Source organism: Populus alba, chromosome 12, assembly GCF_005239225.2.
Source record: "Populus alba chromosome 12, ASM523922v2, whole genome shotgun sequence".
Lineage (NCBI taxonomy): Eukaryota > Viridiplantae > Streptophyta > Magnoliopsida > Malpighiales > Salicaceae > Populus > Populus alba.
This window is the reverse complement of record NC_133295.1, coordinates 14,989,378-15,008,174: the sequence shown is the minus strand read 5'-3', so window position 1 is coordinate 15,008,174 and position 18,797 is coordinate 14,989,378. Positions and strand designations below refer to the sequence as shown.

At 32.0% G+C, this 18,797-nt stretch overlaps 3 protein-coding genes and 1 pseudogene across 4 annotated transcripts; 2 read left to right on the top strand and 2 right to left on the bottom strand.

Annotated features, from left to right (window-relative positions):
- Positions 1-4,763: 4,763 nt before the first annotated feature.
- LOC118060510 (remorin 1.4) lies at positions 4,764-6,604 on the top strand. 2 transcript variants are annotated; one of them, XM_035073737.2, is made up of 5 exons: positions 4,764-5,119; positions 5,419-5,463; positions 5,574-5,661; positions 5,903-5,984; positions 6,201-6,604. In XM_035073737.2, the coding sequence occupies exons 1-5, from the start codon at positions 4,930-4,932 to the stop codon at positions 6,399-6,401; spliced, it is 606 nt and encodes a 201-aa protein (XP_034929628.1). In that variant the 5' UTR covers positions 4,764-4,929; the 3' UTR covers positions 6,402-6,604. The 2 variants fall into 2 exon arrangements, with proteins under 2 accessions (XP_034929628.1, XP_034929626.1); XM_035073735.2 differs by having other exon boundaries at positions 4,766-5,119; positions 5,416-5,463.
- Positions 6,605-6,900: 296 nt separating this feature from the next.
- On the bottom strand, positions 6,901-10,225 carry LOC118060509 (transcription factor MYB17-like; annotated as a pseudogene).
- Positions 10,226-13,094: 2,869 nt separating this feature from the next.
- Positions 13,095-14,769, top strand: LOC118060512 (25.3 kDa vesicle transport protein SEC22-1). Its single transcript, XM_035073739.2, has 5 exons — positions 13,095-13,517; positions 13,726-13,886; positions 14,026-14,169; positions 14,263-14,333; positions 14,496-14,769. Exons 1-5 carry the CDS (start codon positions 13,327-13,329, stop codon positions 14,592-14,594), a joined length of 666 nt encoding a protein of 221 aa, XP_034929630.1. The 5' UTR covers positions 13,095-13,326; the 3' UTR covers positions 14,595-14,769.
- Positions 14,770-15,223: 454 nt separating this feature from the next.
- On the bottom strand, positions 15,224-17,673 carry LOC118060511 (transcription factor LAF1). Its single transcript, XM_035073738.2, has 3 exons — positions 17,485-17,673; positions 16,609-16,738; positions 15,224-16,097 (listed from the first exon to the last, which is right to left on the bottom strand). The coding sequence occupies exons 1-3, from the start codon at positions 17,618-17,620 to the stop codon at positions 15,488-15,490; spliced, it is 876 nt and encodes a 291-aa protein (XP_034929629.1). The 5' UTR covers positions 17,621-17,673; the 3' UTR covers positions 15,224-15,487.
- Positions 17,674-18,797: the final 1,124 nt, after the last annotated feature.

Here is an 18,797-nt window from a genome sequence, read left to right as displayed (position 1 = left end):
TGAGGCTTAAACTCAGGATGCAGAGGCAAAGGAAACCCTTTGCCATCGCTGAGCTACAAGCCTCGGTGTGAAAATTTATTCATTTATTACACAGATGGGAAGGGAAAAAATAAACATGTCAATAATCAATGTTTGACTCAACATTTAATTTCACATGCTTGCAATAAATCTAAAATAAGTTTTAGGTACTTCATGATCTATGCAGCATTAGAGATGCAAATTAAAGCTGTGAATCTTTAGATATCTAACCATTTACAATTCCTGTAAATACAAATAAATCCCCAATTTAGTAGAGCAGTAAAAGTATGCCACACCATAAGATTCACCATATTTATTATATGGTGGCAGAATGTTTAATTAGGTTAGCTTCTAAGACCTGGTCCAGTGGTCGGCCTGGTTCAAGGCCCGGGTTTCAGGTTTTGACCGGATTGCTGGCCAGCCAGGTTAATTTTTTTTAAAAAAAATCAACATGACGTTGTTTTAGTAAAAAAAAAAAAGTCAATGGGTTTGAAGCCGGTCTTGACCGGGTCACACTGGGTTTTTTTTTTTTTTTTTTTCTTCAATCCGGCCCGGTTCTAGTTCTGGATCAATCTGCCGGGCCGGGCCGGGCTTCAAAATTATGTCCAAAATCCTTTCCTGTAAATAGGTAGGTGGCTGAGGCTGGCGAAAGATCAGCAAAGTTGAGCATCATATTTGTCTTGAAGACAGTTGAAATGGGTGAAGGTATACAAATTTGATGTTAATTACATTGCATTCACATCATGCTGATTGCTGGGCCTCTTGCCCACTTGTGCTACTTGATGGAGACCATTTTTTTTTTAATCATTCATGCATTAAATCATCTTTTTTAAGATGTAATCTCATATCGGTACGATATATTTTAGAAATTAGTAAATTTTTCTTGGTAATTTAATCTCAAGATTTGAGATTAGAAAGTTAAGAAAAATACACGTGTTCTTGATAGCCACACCGATCCCTTGGATTTATTCTTCTTGTCATTGCGTAGCTAGAAAAATTATATTAATTACAATTAAAGTTGTGTAATTACATAAAACTGATACTTAACATAAAGGTAATTCATGAACCCCATTTTTATACGAGAAAAAAATATATTATAATTCAACTATATTGAATATTACACTTGCAAGTTGCAACTATAGTTCATTGTTTGTCTTCCTGTTCATTGCAGCTCTTAAACAAATGAACAAGGTGCTAAATGAGAGAAATATCAAGGCATGGGAAGACAAAGAAAAAGCAAAATCAGCTAATAAGTATAATAAATTAACACCCACATGAAACCTTTTTCTTCTTCTTCTTGTTTTAAATATTTTTGTTTACTGAAATTGGATTGATGTTATCTTACTGGAATTAAATATATAATCAAAGGGCTCAGAGAATGTTATCAGACATCAAAACATGGGACGAAAAAATGAAAATATCTCATGAGGCTAAGACCATAAATGAGGATTGAGGTAATTAGTGATATATTGATAGAGAAAATAATAGACTCTGTGGATAATTTATTTCGCTATTTGATCCTCGCTGACACAAATATTATATTTGGTTCACTTTTCAGGCAGAATTAGAGAGCATAAGGCAACATAAACATGAGAAAATCAAGAATGAGGAAGCTCAGATACAAAAGGCAATGTGACAAAAGAAGGCAGCCATTGATGCTCAAAACCAAAAGAAAGTTATGGAGATAACTGAGAAGGCTGACAAGCATCGATCAAACAATACACTTCCAATGAAGTGCTTTGGTATATGTACGGACTAAAATTCATGATTAATGGAATAAAGAAAGATGTGAATATTTATTTAATACATAAATAAATTCAATAAGTAGCCTATGCTTTGATTTATCATTTAATAACACTTGTAGTGTATATGCTTTGTTTATTTAATACATAAATACATAAGTAGCATATTTTGTTGTTTAGAAATCTCTTCACCTAACCCAATATTCACCTAACCTAATATAGGGAGTGTTTGTTTTTGTGGTTCAAGATGTTTTAAAATTTATTTTTCACCTAAAAAAATATTGAAGTGGTATTTTTAAAGTGTTTTTTCATGATTTTGATGTATTAACATAAAAAATAAAAAATAATATAATTTTTATGTATTTTCAATTAAAAAACACTTTGCATCGCATTATTAAATATACACTAAGTTTCATTTAATTATAAATATAATTATAAAATTTAATTCAATTTATGATTCAATCCAAGATTTGAGTTGTGGAATAAATATTCAACATATAGATTAACAACTTAAGCTAAGTTTATTTGATTTTTTAACGAACAATTACATTTTGATGAGATTAAAAAACTAAATTTAGGATAGATAATAATACTACCTCTTATTATTATTATTATTGTTATTATTATTACTTCATCTTGTAAATAAATTTATTAATTGATGAAATCCAATTATATGGCTTGAAGGCATGCTGATATCTAAGATAAGTTTTTTAATTTTATAGTTCTGACAATTTAATATATATTTTTTAGCCAAGATAATTTTAACTAATTAAATTTAAAAATTTAAAATATTATATAAAATTATAAAATATAATTTATATTATTATTTTAAAACATAAATATAGCAAACCAAGTTCCTAGTGATTTGTTGATATTGGTGGACCGAATGTTTTAATTAGCCAACATCTAGAAAAAGATATCGCACAAACAAGCTAAACTTTTCAGCAACATTACTGTTTCTCTATCGAGAGATTTTTTTTTTTTTTTTTTTATCTACAATAATCTATGTTTTTCTAAGGTCGTTTTGAGTGTTTTCTTGACAGGTGGTGACCAGTATGAGTTTTATCACTGACTAATCAAGATTTAATTAATCGAGAGAAGGTGGCTTCGAATGAGTAACTTTCAAGCTGTCTGGCTACATGTTCATCAAATTTTAGATATATATTTTAAAAAATTATCAATTTAAATTTTATAAATTTTAAAATAAATTTACATGATTATTAATTTTAAACCCATAAAATTAGTCAAAGTACAAACAAATTGATTCAGATATTAATATTAAAAAAAAAAAAAGCTAAAATAAGCGAAGTAGCTTTTGGCCACTTGGGTACTTTTATAAACATGGAATCATAGTAATGAAGACAACTTGTAAAGCTGTACCATCATGCATACGTTTGATTAATCCAGGGTGTTTCGACGAGATAACTAGGCCCGCCATTGCTAATCACTCGGTAATTAAGCTGGCAAAACCAGCGAACCACCTCGCTCTATATGCTTGTATAGATTCAATAATCCAGGTTTATTTTTTTAATACAATTCTAATATTTTCGTGACCTCACAATATATCATTATGAGATACATATGTTATAGATAAAGATTAATATATTCATGGATTCAGACTAGAATATTAATCTTATCAAGAATAAAATACTAATTGATGATGGTATATATCTTTGTTGTTTGATTTTTTATTTTATTTTATTTAAAAAAAAGAAGAATGGGAAGAAGTTACATTAATTATGCAAGTGAGCGTGAAGTTCCCCAATTAATCCCCATTGATCAATCATGGAGATTTATAGAAGATTAAATACAATTAGTACCATAAGTTTTAAAGTTGGTTTTGGAGTCAACTGGAGATAAGTGTCATGAGTTTATTAGATTTATCTGGATTAATTTATTTTTTATATTTTATAAAAATACAACTTTTTAAAAAGAAAATTAATGAGTTTTGACCGTGTCTTTTTTTAACTGAACAGATTTTTAAAACTCGATCCATTCTAAATATTATATTATAAGTTAACTTACCGAATTGAGTCCAGTTTCAAAATAATGATTGATGCATAAGATAAATTAAAGGATTATATATATATATATATATATATATATATATGATTTTTAGAAATTAAAGAGATCAAACGGTCATGGTCCCATGTTGGTTCCAGATATGGAGTCCTTTGACAACCAAAGCCATCTGCTATCTGATTCATGTAGCTATTGATCCAAGCTGGCCCCTTTATGTAGTTGGGATTTCTTTCTCTTCAAGGAATAATTATTGAGGATGAAGACATATTAATTTGGTGCTTGCTTCCACGACTTAAAGACAGCGCCACAGATGACTTCAATATTTTTTTTTCTTTTTAAGGAAATATATCATCATAACCACAATAGTTATTGAAAATAGTTAATTTCATGATGTGTTTGTCCTGCTTTTTCAAAAGAATAATAAAATGAATCCAGTTTAACATTTAACTCAACCTAATTCTTATTCTAATTTTATCTTGAGTGTTCTTAAAGCGTAATTAACAATGTTATAATGATTATTTTTTAACTTATTTCTATAAAAAAGTATTTTATAAAAAAATATATTAAAATACTTTTTTATTTAAAAAAATTATTTTTGACATTAATATACTAAAATGATCTGAAAATATAAAAAAATAAATTAATTTAAAATAAAAAAATAAAATATATTAAATTAAATTAAAGGAATGGAAATATAAAAATAATTTTATTTTTAAGATAATTTCTTAAGTCAGATAATACGGAAAGAAGAGGAGAGAAGAAATGCAAATGGGTCTCAAGTGGATCGATTAAAAATATAATTTTTTATTTAGGAAGTTTACAGCCTGGTCCACAAGATTCCGTGGCTAATACGAAATACAAAGAATCTTAGGACCTCGCGCGATTGAATCTTTTCAAGGCAACGAAGCGACACCGTTTCATACCAGGCTGGCATGTCTGAAGCTGATTTGGAATTTTAGATACAGTTACCCTCTTCCAACTATAATTTCTCAACCAACACCACCCCCTCCCTCTTATTTCTCTCCTTCACATCTCTCTCTCACTGTCACTGTTACTGGCTAGCCACCTCTAGTATATATCTCCATAGCTATCCTCTTGTGGTTTTGTTTTTACCCTATAACTTTCCTTGTACCTTGTGTTGAAGGATATGGCAGAAGAGCAGCCAAAGAAGGTGGAAACTGAAACCCCATCAGAAACTCCTCCTCCTCCACCACTAGCCGAACCTGAACCTGAAGTTAAGGCTCAAAAAGATGTAGCTGAGGAGAAAACTGTAATCTCTCCTCCTCCTCTCGTTGAAGAGAAGGTTGAGGAGTCAAAAGCAGTTGCTGTTGTTGAGAGTAAATATTCTTTCTTTCTTTCTTCTTGCTTTTATCCACTTTCTTCATAAGAAAAAAACCCACTTTGAATTCTTTGTTGTGATTCAATATTTTTTTTTTATCTGTATAGATTTTTAATTTTATAGAGTTTGGTAATTCTGTAAGAATATGTTTGTCTTTATTGTTTCTTTACAGACTATCACTTGATGAATCTTTTTAGATTCTTAAAGCATAAAATAAATAAATTCCATGTTTAGTTTTGTTGTTTGATATGTGTTGTCACCTTGAATCTTGAATTTTTTGTTTTCTTGGGGCAGAAGCATCTGAATCTGCTGAGGAGAAAACAGAGGGCTCTGTCAATCGAGGTATCCATTGTTAGATCTTAAGACTGTTCTTTTCTTTGATTATGGGTTCTTCTTGTTATTGATTAATTAATATCAGCTTAAGTAATCAAATTTTTTGTTTGTTTGTGTAGATGCTCTTCTTGCAAGGGTTGTTACAGAGAAGAGGATATCACTTATCAAAGCATGGGAAGAGAGTGAGAAATCCAAAGCAGAAAACAAGTATGAGCTTTCTTTCTAGTAGCAATTTTTTAGTAATTTTCAGTTCATTTCTAGATACCCAACTTGTTAATTTCTCTCTTTGATACCTCACAATGATCTTAAAACACTACTGAGCTATGATTTTTAAATCTCAAGAGTTCTTTCAATACGATGACGTCTCCTGTCTGCTCTACAAATTTCATATTCTGATATAGTCATATTCTTATTTTACTATATTGAATTTGCTGAATCCATTATGCAGAGCTCACAAAAAACTCTCTTCCATTGCATCATGGGAGAACAGCAAGAAAGCATCTGTGGAGGCTGAGTTGAAGAAGATTGAGGTAACAGCAACTCTTATGAGAGAATTGCAAAACTTTGCCTTGATTTCCCATATGGTCCCCTGAATGTTTAGTTGATGAATTACCGTAGTGTGAAGCAATTCTCCATATTTTAAATGCTAAACAAATTATTCAGGCTGTTTAAAGGGTTGTAGTTGGTAAAGTTTGTTTGACTTTCATGTTGGTTTGACATCATTGATAATAATTGCACGTGAGCAGGAAAAACTTGAGAAGAAAAAGGCAGAATATGTGGAGAAAATGAAGAACAAAATAGCAGTAATTCACAAGGAAGCAGAAGAAAAGAAAGCGATAGTCGAAGCTAAACGTGGGGAAGATCTTCTCAAGGCTGAAGAGATAGCTGCCAAATATCGTGCCACTGGAACTACTCCAAAGAAGCTTTTTAAGATGTTTTTAGGCTAAGATTTCTCAGTTTTGATTGAAAATTTTATTATTTGTATAGTTGTTAAGCCTTCATTGGTTACCGTTTGTTTGTTTCTTTGCTGTTTCAATAGGGGGGAGAATTGGCAAGTGCTCGTTTATTATGTGTGTCCATGTTGATGTATTTGGGTGTATAGAACATTTCAAGATATTGTTTGGAAATTAACTTACTGAATTTGTGAGAAGCTTATGTGAATCATGAAGTAAATGGAAACTGTAGTATAAGAGCAAATCACAGAGACAGAAGATGTGTGGTTCTGCTGTGTGCCTATGTTTATGGAGGAGAAAACCCACAATTTATCAGAAAAATAAAGATCATGATTTATGTGATTGGGACCCAAATGAATAGAAAGTCTTGTTTTTTTGATAATTTCAGATAAGACATGGAGTGGACCGTGTTAGTTATGGCTCATCCAGAAGATGTTGCAGGTATGCTCAGCAGGCTGAGGGAAAATATCACATAATGATACAAATCAGTTGATGACAAGAAAATCAAACAGAACTACTACCATATGCAAGAAATTACGGGTTCGTGTGGCAGTCTATACACAAGATCAAATATATCTATAGATGAAAACTAGAAATAAAACTTATATTTAAGCTAATATGTTTTTCTATATACAAAAAAACACCCTTCATGTTCACCATAGAACTATCAGGATCACTTGGTAGTGTAGCAGAGCAGAGAAAAACATTCTCCGGTACTCCTTTGAAGAACTTTGGACCTCAAAAACTATTCTTCCATCCAGCATTGTTTTGCATTGGACCCTACTAAAATTCTGAAACGAGGGCACAGAGATGAAAACTAGAAACACGGTCACCTCTATTGCCTCAACTTTTTCAGAGATCAAGCAGAGAATTGTCAACCAACTTGGTAAACTAGATAGCCTATATACCTGAAATCAAGAGGCTAGAAGAGAGGTGCCTAAAAATCACCATCATCTCCTTTGAGTGACACCATAGTATGCAAAAGGCGAGAAGCAGTTTCAGTCGCAGCTAAAATCAAGGAAGTTGAAAAAACTCTGATTCTTCCCCTATGAATTCCATATCATTGCCTCCTGGGAAATCTAACAGTAGTTTCAATTCTGTATCTGTAGAATCAGCAAACTCATTGGAACCAATGGAATCTGAAACAGTCATCATATCTTCATTTGGCTTGCAAGTATCTTCTTGTTCCTGCGTGGTGTCGATGAAGGTAGTTGTTTTGAAAGGCTTTGGTGAAACCGTGTCGTCGAGGAAAACAGATTCATTTTTTATCGATGGAGGTGTGTCAGATACAAGACTTTCACATGTTTTTCCATCTTTTTCCTCAATAATGCGAAATGTTTCCCCAACTTCAGATTTCCATAATTGGAGAAAGATATCAGGATGGCTCTTAGCTGTTGATGTTGGTTTAATAAGCAATGACTGCTTTGACAAACGGGCCTCAGCCTCAACTCTAGCACTCTCCCATTGTACCATGTGGCGTGCTGAAGGAGATTTACACTTGATATTGATAGGTTCAGAAGAGGAGGATGACTGGCTGATCTGCAACTTTGGACCAATTGAAGTTAGGCGCTTCTTCAGGTGGGTGTTCCAGAAGTTTTTTATCTCATTGTCTGTTCTTCCTGGTAATTGAGATGCCATGTATGCCCACCTGAGAAGTAGTGCATTGAGTTCAAAATAGAAACTTAGAAAGACCAAAAGATGTGGCATGGTTTATGTAGAACACGGAAAGCATACTGATAAGAAAAGGATAAAACAGCAATCCTAAACATTTGATCATCTTTTATAATACTTTACTTTTATTACATGCTCATCAGAATCCAGCACTTATTATCACTAAGAGAAAAAAGGTTGAACCATTCATACAAAATCCATAGATCAGTAACTCATCTTCTAAACAATTCGTGAATATCGGGAAGAATAAGAAGAAATCTTTTGTATCCCAAATCTGGCTTATCCCCGTATAAAGACCTTTCAACTGATACAGTTTTAGAGGGACTATAAAACAGAAAGCAAAATCTATGCAAAGATTAATTTCTTCATCCTAATGAACATATTGACATGGGATACAAAAGTTCCTCTTCATGAAACAAAGTCCAAATTGAGTTCAGCAAATGAAAAGAAAGCGTTTAGAAAAATAGCAGGAATTCAACAGATTGGGAGAAGTGTATTAGAAATATAGCAGGTGCTGCAGGAATCCAACAATCTTCATATACATATCCTTCAATGTCCAAACAAAAGATAATGCACAGGAAACATGAGAGCAAACAGCACATTACTTGTTACCGAGCATGCCATGAAGATGAACAATAGTAGCCTCTTCTGCAGGAGAGAAGGGACCACGTTTAATGTCAGGGCGAAGATAGTTAGTCCACCGAAGCCGACAGCTCTTCCCACATCGAAGGAGGCCTGATCAATATATTTTGTTCATGTTTAACACTTCAGGACATCAATGTTCAGAAATTTCGAGGAACTCAAAATCAGAGTTTAAGAAGGAATTCCTAGTAGCAAAGCCACCTGGAATTTGATTATTATTAGATTTGTTTTTCACGTAATTAAGGTTCAACTATAAACTTATCCAAGTTGGGGCAGCTTATCCTCAAATATCTAACTTTGATTCATCAAAATTATTTTGTGTTGAAGGCTAGCCAGTGGCTTTTGTACAGTTGCAGGTCTTTTCACAACATACTTAAGAGTTCCCAAGGAGATGCAAGGATTAGAAAACTAGAGTGCAACACGTTTGACATGAAAAAATAAAAGAATAAAACCCCACATAAAAGAAGGCAGGCAAACCCAAAATCATTTCAAGGGTGGTCACAAGTCATCTTCTTTAACAAGTTGAAATAGAAAAAACACCCCAAGCATGATTCCAATCAACCAATAAACAGCAAGGCATAAACAACATGGCCTTTTGAATAATAAAGCATCAAGAAGAGCCATTTGCCTTCCAAAATCCAAGCCAAAGCCATTACACATGTTCTTTTCTTCAAATTTTAACTTGGGTTCAATAAATTTTGAAACTTTAAAGCTGAACATGCCAAAAAGAAAAGGAAAACAAAAAAGAAAAAGAAACCTGCGTTCTTAGGGAGGCTACGCCAGCAACCAAGACCATGTTTTTGAATGTACTGAACCAAGAGTTGGTCTTCTTCAGGAGTCCAAGGCCCTTTCTTTACTCCATCTTTATCACAACAAGGTACCCTCCCCATCTTCTCTACTGTCAGGCAACAAAACCCACAAAGCTCTCTTAGTTCTAAGAGATATGATACGACACCATGACAGTACTACTAAAAGGTTGAGCCTTTAATGAGAAAAAAAAAAAAAAATTCAACTGATGGGATTTGTCATCTGGGGTTTTTAATGCTTGAAACAAGCAATAGGGTCAGCCAGCATTTACTTTTACTAGACTCAATAAAAAGAGCTGACTGTGAAGTGCCAGGTTTCAACAAAGAGTTAAAGTATCTTCAGAACCTAAATTTCGAGAGAATAATACAGAGCTTTGCTGGCGGTCAACTTATTAACATGTAATGAGCTTTGCTGTAATTAACAACAAAAAGGGCCAAAGAAAACTTCACTTTGTGTGTGTTTTATTCAAAAAAGAAAACATTTTGACAACAAATGATCACTAATGGTTAAAGATTGAGGAGTGCAAGAAGAAATTGGCGAGGAAGTGAAAGGACACGCCTTTGCTATGATTCTGGACTGAGATGTTAGCTTCTGAAAATGCTAAAACAAGTCTTAAAGTAGTAGTGTTTTACTCCAAGTTAATCTCTCATGCTCTTTCTGTGAGTCTTCTTCGAGGGAAAGATTTTACAAGTTGATGAAAAAAAAACAATTCTGTTCTTTCCTCTGTTAACTTAAATTAAAAATAGATAAAGTTTATAATATAATTTAAGTTATATCTCATTTGATTTATTTATTTGTTAACACATTATCGATGATGATGGTGGTGGTGACCCAAATCTGTTATATCTATTGTTAATATAAATCTATATAGTTGTAGTTCTTTTTCATTAGATTTATTTATTTATCAACACATTATTGATTTGGTGATGGTGATCCAAATCTACATTTTTTGCCTAGGGCTTGAAATCCATAAAATCTAAGTTATTTTCATTAGGTTTATTCACTATTAACATATTATTACGATGATGGTGACCCAAATCCACTATCCACTATATGCATTGATGAGCCCAGGGTTTCAAATCCTTGATCAAATGGATTTTTTTTTATCTTACAAGAGTTCATCGTTAGTGAGAGAGATAGAATTACCCTTGATAAACAATTTAATCCATTAATTTACAAAAAAAAAAATCTCAAGTTTTCTTATCTAATGGTAATTTTTTTAAAGTCAGTTTATACTTGAATTGAAATTAAATTGCTTTCTAAAACTACTTTTAAATATATATATTTTCATATCAATATTTTAATTTAAAAAACTAAAGAGACTCGAACCTTCATAATCACACAGTGAATACATCAAATCATTTTATGATGTGTGACATTTATACGCTTAATTTTACATTATCAAGATTTAGATTCAGTAAAATTATATTTAATATGATATATTATCTATGTTATGATCATATTTAATTATATATTTGAACAATTTAAATTTCACATGTTTTATGTTTTAAGTGCAGCACTCATTAGTTTCGTTTAATCAAAATATCATTCATTTACACGAAATAAATTGTGAATTGAAACGTTGCATTAGAAGGTCAACAAGAGTGCTGCTGATGTTCACATTTTTTCTTTTTTCTTTTTTCTTTTTTGTTAATATGTCTGGTGGCATATCTCAATCAATTTGCACACATCAAGATCAAAGCTTTCAAAGATCGTTAACTACAAAGATAGGAAAATTCACAAGAAATTACCATGGAATTTCCCAAAAAAAATAATAATGAAGTATTCCAATGGTTTTGTTTGATAATATTTCAACGTTGAAATATGTACTTGTGAAAATTAAATTGGCTTGCTTTCACTTTTTGGAAAAGTTTGCTTGCAAATTGTATGTGTAATTTTGCAGTAAATTTTATTTTTAAAATAAAAAAAATATTAAATTAATATTTTTTTAGATTTTTTCAATAATTTGAATATATCAATATTCAAAATAAAAAAAATATACTTTACATTTTTAAACACAAATAAAATAAAAATACATGGATCTCTTTGTTTGTAAATGGACTTGCACACATTGTAAAAATATTTGTGAGAGAAAATACATGCTGAAAAAGTGTTTTTAACCGTATTATTAGTTACAAACGGTGAGTTTTAGTTTTATGGTAGATCCACGTAGATATATTTAATTTGCGAGCCATATGTATTTTATCATAAGAATAGAATATTTAATCTTTTTATGTGAAAAAAATAAAAAAAATGGTCCAATGGATAGGGCCAACTTCACATAATCATTGCCGAAAGGACTAAAATCAGGGGCGTTGGCAAACAAGATAAGTGACTCGTAGATGACTAACTGACTATTAAGGTAAATAATTATTGTTAGAAAACAGTGCATTTCTCGTGAAACCAAAAGCTTTTTTTTATTATTATTATTATTTACTATTGTTAAGCTTGTGATTAGCTTTGGAGATCAAGGTTTGTAGATTAATCATGCGTCATTGCCCTGGTTTAGTATCCCGTCTTAAATAAAGGTTGAGTAAATTTTGAAAAAATAATAATTTTTTTTATTCTTAGAATCTTTTAATATATTAATATAAAAATATTACTTTAATATATTTCTAAATAAAAAAACACTTCATATGTAAAAGCTCTTAAATATACTCATAACATTAAAATATATAATTCTCTAAAACAATATGTATTTAATTATTAATGAGAAACATAATGTAGTGGGCATAAGTTAATTAAGCTTCTTCTCCAGCTTCTATCTTTAATTTCTTGATTATGAAATCCGGCTTCTTCTTCTTCTTCTTCTTCTTCTTCGTCCTCATACATACGATACAAGCACAGAATCAAAGTGACCATTGGATTCTAGATCAGCTCCTCCATTAATGAGCCTGCTTTGTGGAACGATTCACAACTTTTAATGCTACTGTACTAGCTAGGGTACATTTACTATTTATAATTCATTGGAATTCTTCTAAGAGTAGCTGCATTCAGTAATTAGACTCCCATGTCCCATCACAAGTCAGACGCAATTATTTCCGGTCTCCTCCCCGGACTTGGGATGTGTTTGTTTAGTTTACGCAGAAAACGCTTTGTTTTTTTTTAAAAAAAAATTATTTTTTAATTTTTTTTAAAATAATTTTAATATGTTAATATTAAAAATAAATTTAAATAAATAAAATATTATTTCAATATATTTTCAAATAAAAAATATTTTAAAAAATAACCACTAATACAATTCTACACACTACCTCAATAATAGTTCAAAGTAGTGTTATAATTAAATCTTAGCTCAATCTGACAGCTCTACTCAATAATTTATTAATCTGGAGGTAGGAGATGCCAAGTTTCATTTTAAAATTGTGTTTTTTTATTACTAATAATATTTTAAAAGAGAATATTTTTCCTTGAGGCTTAATTTTTGAAGATCTTACCGCATGTGCATCAATAAAAGAACGGTAAAGGAACCAATATCTAAAATCTTATTGAAGATAGGCATTTTCCACTCTTAAAAGTTGAAAATCTAATCATATCCAACATAAAAGCAATAAAGCAGAGAAAGAAATGAAAGATGTAGAAGAAAGGAAATGAATATTCTCTATATTTTCTTGAAAAAACCTTTCCCATCCTTTTTCCATCACCCCCATGTTTTCTTTTGCAGGTCCAAAGGGAATAGCTTCAACACCAAGTCTCCCTCTCCTTCTGGCCCTATAAAGGGCCAGCTTTATGTTCGGCCTCAACCCACAAAACCTGGTGTTCATATATACATACCTAATTCGGTTCTTAATTTCTTGGGATGGTTAAGATGACAATAGTTGGAAGGGTGAGCGATGGGCTGCCTCTTGCGCAAGGGCCTAGGTATGTGAATGGAGAGAATGATAATTTATTATGTTACAAGCAACAAGGTGAGTTCATACTCAAAGAAATCTCAAGAGGAGCCTTGGTACCTTCCATGATGACCATTCGCATCGATCATCACTCTCTCAAGTATCCTTTTCCTTATCTTTATTTGTTAAAACAATATGAATAATAATTGCTTGATGATTTCTTATAGATCTGTGCACATATGAGATTAATATATATAAGCATCGACTGCATTTAATTGCTTCTTTAGAAAAACGGAAAGGACAATGTGAAAAACACAGGGTTGGTTTTTTATATTTGGATTTTTAACTTTTTATGCTTGGAAATTAAGCTACTTGATTGGGAATGGTGTCTGCTTCATGACATTATGCGATTCTTCATATCCAAGAAAGCTAGCTTTCCATTATCTACAAGACTTGCAAAAGGAGTTTGAGAAATTGGACAATAGCCTAGTTGAGAAAATTACAAGACCATATAGTTTTGTTAAATTCGGTAATCTCTGCAACCCCACTCTCTTATATTTGCATGGAAAATTGGTGATTGGTGTTCTTGGTATGCACAGAAATTGCTTGCTATTATGCCGGCATTTCTTTATTTTTGCTTAGCAACTTCTATTCAAATTGGCTTTCAGATGGTGTTATTGGGAGTATTAGGAAGCAGTATATAGACACGAGAACTCAGGCGAATCTATCGAAGCTAAATGCGAATAGAAAAAAAGATTTAGAAATCATTACAGAGCACATATCAGAAATTCTGCAAAGAAAAAGAAATTCAGGTAATTATTCCTATTTTATCTTACATTGATCATAGACCATGTTTACAAAAAAAAAAAAAAAAAATCTTATGTACTCTGCTCTTCAATTGTCAGAAATGTCCGAAGGACTCCCGGCAACGACTCCAAGAACAGCCTCTCCTATCTGGGGTTCTCCCCTGCTAGAGGTGTGTTCAATTAATGAAGAGGCAATGTAGAATTAATTACTAAGAAAAATGGATTATTTTCTTCTCTTATATTTTCTTTTTATCCTATTTTTTCAGCAACAAAACATAAGGTTACCATTTTCTTTTATCAGAATCATAACATATAATATGCCACCCCATCAGGTGATTGCACTGAAATGGACACCAATTACAACCATTGTTGCAGTTGCTGCTATCCTGTTATGGGCAAGCCTAGTTCTCACAGATAATTTTATCATCTAGAACTCATGAAAGAGTTCAAGCTATACCATGAAAAAAAAAATCATCATCAGAAATCTTAGAGGACAATGTCCGTTTATAAAATGATCCATCAATGTCTGTAAATATTTTATTTATGCACAGAAAATTGTCTTGTGCTTGATTATGTAATACTATGAATCATCATCTTCTATGTGAACTTGAACACTAATCAATGCGAGTCAGTACCTACTTAGGAATATTATATTCGTTCTAATCTCCAATGCACGTTAATAAATCCCAGGATTAGGCAGAAAAACTTTGATTCCTCCATCTACAGCCCTACGCCTGTGCTGGCATTAGTGCCGGTATTGAATTTTTAGTTCTGAATTTATCAAAAGTCAATGGATATAAACCCTTTCAATAACATGGATTATTCTCTTCTTGCACGCGTTTGTTCATCAAATGTTTAAGGTAGCGTTTTGTTACTGTCTTGAGACAGAAAAAACAAAGATAGAGGAGACATATCCATGTACCTCTTGGAACAGGGAGATCCAGAGGGATAGCTTGAGAAGTTTATGTCCTCTAACCAAACATGCTTTTGTCTTCTTGTATATGTACCTTCTATCTCGAGACACCAACTAAACAGAACTTGCATCGTCAAGAGACAAGAAATTGACATATTCTTTATTCTTGAAACAATCAAGGTGCCTCCAAAAGCAACTCCATGGAAGAATAACCACAAACTCAACAATTGCTAAACCCTAATACATTATCCACACGCCTGGTTTTGAGGAAAGAACTGGAAGGGGCCTGCCTAGCTACAAATTCTTTTCCTGCAGGCCTTCTTTTTTGAGTATCAATCTTCTTCTTTTTTCTTCTTTTTTTGTATAATCAGAAGTTATTCTTCCTTGCAGTTGCTTTTGGGAACTAAGCCCTCATATGTACATCACATCACCAATATTACTCAAGTTGAATTCACTACATAAATCCTCTCCAGAGCTAAAATCAAACTCATTTCCTGGACTCTGGCTTTCAAATTTGAATTCTGAACTAAAAATGTCGCCGCTCGAACCATCGCTTAGAGAATTTTGATAGTCGCCACCAAATGCTCCTTCTTCCAGTAAGTAATCATGCATGAAACTAGTGTCTTGGAAGCTTGGATTATGATCGAATGTACTCTTTGAAACCACAGGCTCACCTGAAGTGGCAAAGCTGTCAAGTGAGAGCCACTCAGCAAACATAACCTTTGGTAATAAGGAGCTTCTGTTAGGTTCTTTAAGAGAGTCAAACATCCGTGGAAGTACCGGCCGGTCGATATCAGTTGATGGATTTTCCATATTCATTGATGATTCAGGACTTTGCATTTTAAGCCTTTTGGGAGAGCGTGAAAGATCCATATTGTCTGAGTCTGAGGTGGCAGATTGAGTCTTATTAGGAGATTCCATTCCTTCAGCTTTGAACAACTTTTTCTTCAAATAGGAATGCCAATGGTTCTTTATCTCGTTGTCTGTTCTTCCAGGCAAATGCTGTGCAATTTGAGACCACCTAGTCATTCCAAAAACAGATTGTCTCCATATATCAGTTCCTCTCTATGAATACAAAGGAAGGTAATAATGCAGTGGTTATGACAAATTCAGAAACACAAATCCTATGGTTCTTCCGCGCAATGAATTCAAGGATCTTAAATGGAATCATATTCTAGTTTCCTTGCATCATTGTAAAGGTTTCAAACTACAAGTTGACCTACAATGGTATGTAATCTGGTTGTAAAAAAGTTCCTGTCGAGTATCATCAAAACAAAACGTGGCTTGATTTGGTGGAGGCACTTGCCAGACAATTCAAAGAATACATGCTAGGCTAGCATCTTTGCAATAATCTATATTATCAGAATTTCTTGTAAATTTTTATTATTTGACCTAAAATGTCCATGATCATCCAATTCCTACTCTCCTACTTATTAATTCTCATTGAAGGGGCATCCCACCTAATAGCAGAAAGGTGTTAAGAGTGGTCCTTAAGGCCATAAGAGTCATTATTTTTAATGAATCCTACTTACTTGTTGCCTAACATGCGATGAAGGGTCAGGATTGACTCTTCTTCCTCTGTAGAAAACGTCCCTCTTTTCAGTCCTGGTCTCAAGTAATTAATCCACCTTAATCTGCAGCTCTTCCCAGTCCTCTGCAAGCCTGCATTAGTGCAATAATTTCTCAACACTGCCGCTTCATGACCAGGACCTTAAGAAAGTCAACTGACAAATGGCTTTTTAGTTATTTTAACGGCAATTCATCATCATTCTTTTTCCCTTGAAACTTAGAGATTCTGCTACAAATGATGTTTTGATAATGCAGGCAGTCATCTAAATTTCTAAATAATTAACCAGAGCCAACTTAATCAGCCAGTTCATGAGAAGCAGGTAACTCTTAAGCACCGTGAAGACTTGTCAGTAACTCTGATGACTCTTCACTTACAGCTTGGCCATTTGTTTTAACAGAGAAAATTAAAAAAAAAATTAACTGTCAACAATCATCTTAAAATAATTGATCACAGAAACCATATCACATAGACTCAACAATAAATTAAATTACTCCCACCAAAATGAAAATTCTGTCCAGCCCTTGAAAAGTTCTTGGTAATCATTCAACTAAGTTGGATCGCTCATGCTCAAGAAAAATGCAATGTTTCTGGAAATATAAGAACACATGCAACCTTTTTGAGCAATGCTATAGGATACAGCATAGCACACCTGTTTCTATGAAAAAAATCTTGAAAACTAATATATATTGCTATATATGAGAATAGCTAGGTGCTTAAAATCATCAAAAAATTAATTTTTTTTAATTACTAATTCCCATTCAAATTGAAGTACATTAGCTACATGGCATGTTGGTTTGCAATGCACGAAACTGGTGAATAATGAGGGGAGGAAAATTACCAGCATTAATGGGGACAGAGCTCCAACATCCATGGCCATGTTGGAAGACATAGCTTCTAAGCCTTTGATCTTCTTCAGGTGACCACAAGCCTTTCCTGTGCCTTAGCTTTGGCTTGTCTGATGATTTGCACCCCATTTTGCCAAGAACACCGATGATGAGAAGGATTGGTGACTTGTACAAGAGAAAGAGAGTTTTGGACTTTGTGATGGATGCAATGAATGCCTTTGGCATATAAAGCAAAAAGATTAGTTGCAGTTTACTATATTAAAAGTAGATTATAAATTGTAAGCATGATCTGACGAGCTAGAATTCTTAAAATATTTTATTTTTGTTTTGTTGGCTAATATTATATACAAGTACGAATAAGTAATAAGATGCCAAATATTTCTAAAAAAAAAAAAAAACAGATGAAGTTGTATATAAGATATTAAGGCATTGTTTGGAAACGTGGCCAACCAGTATTTTTAAAAAATTAAAAAAAATTATGAAAAATTAATTTTTTTATATTTTAGATCGTTTTAATGATCTGATCTTAAAAATGATTTTTTTAAAAATAAAAAAAATATTATTTTAATACATTTTAACATAAAAAATATTTTAAAAAACAACCATAAATCCATATACCAGATTCCAAACAGCTAAATGAGTATTTTAAGCCAATAATACTTAATGTCAAAGTGAAAAAAAAAAAAAGAAATCTAAAATCTTGGCCTGATGATCTCCTTGTTATTTAAATGAAAATTTCATACAAGGATGTAGGAAGTATTATTCTCTTGAATTCTCTAACTTTATTATAGATACCGAATCAGAAAAAATAAATTTAATCTCAATTCATAAAATTAATTCCATAAATAAATTTTTATCAAGAAAATAAAAATTAATAGTAGGTTGTGTAATTCACTTTTTAATTAAATAATTTTAAGAAATTATGATTTAAATATTTCTTGGATACTTGCGTGAATGTTTTTTTTATATTACAATCTATTATTTAAATTAATTTTTATTTAAAAAAATATATTAAATTGATATATATTTTTAAAAATATATTTTATAATTTTGATGCGATGGTAAAAATTAAAAAAATATAAAATTATATTTTTTTATTATTTTTAATTAAAAAGCATTGTAGATGGCCCGCTTAATAATTAGATGAGGTTATCAAGTTTTCTGCGTCCTCCTATACGATTGGTAATCAATTACTGCTACTATTTTTTTTACCACCAGCAGTAACCACTAACCAGGAAGTAACTAAATCATAATTAATTGAGTTGAATATTGAGAGATTGGCCAGATTGTCTATAATCTCCATCCT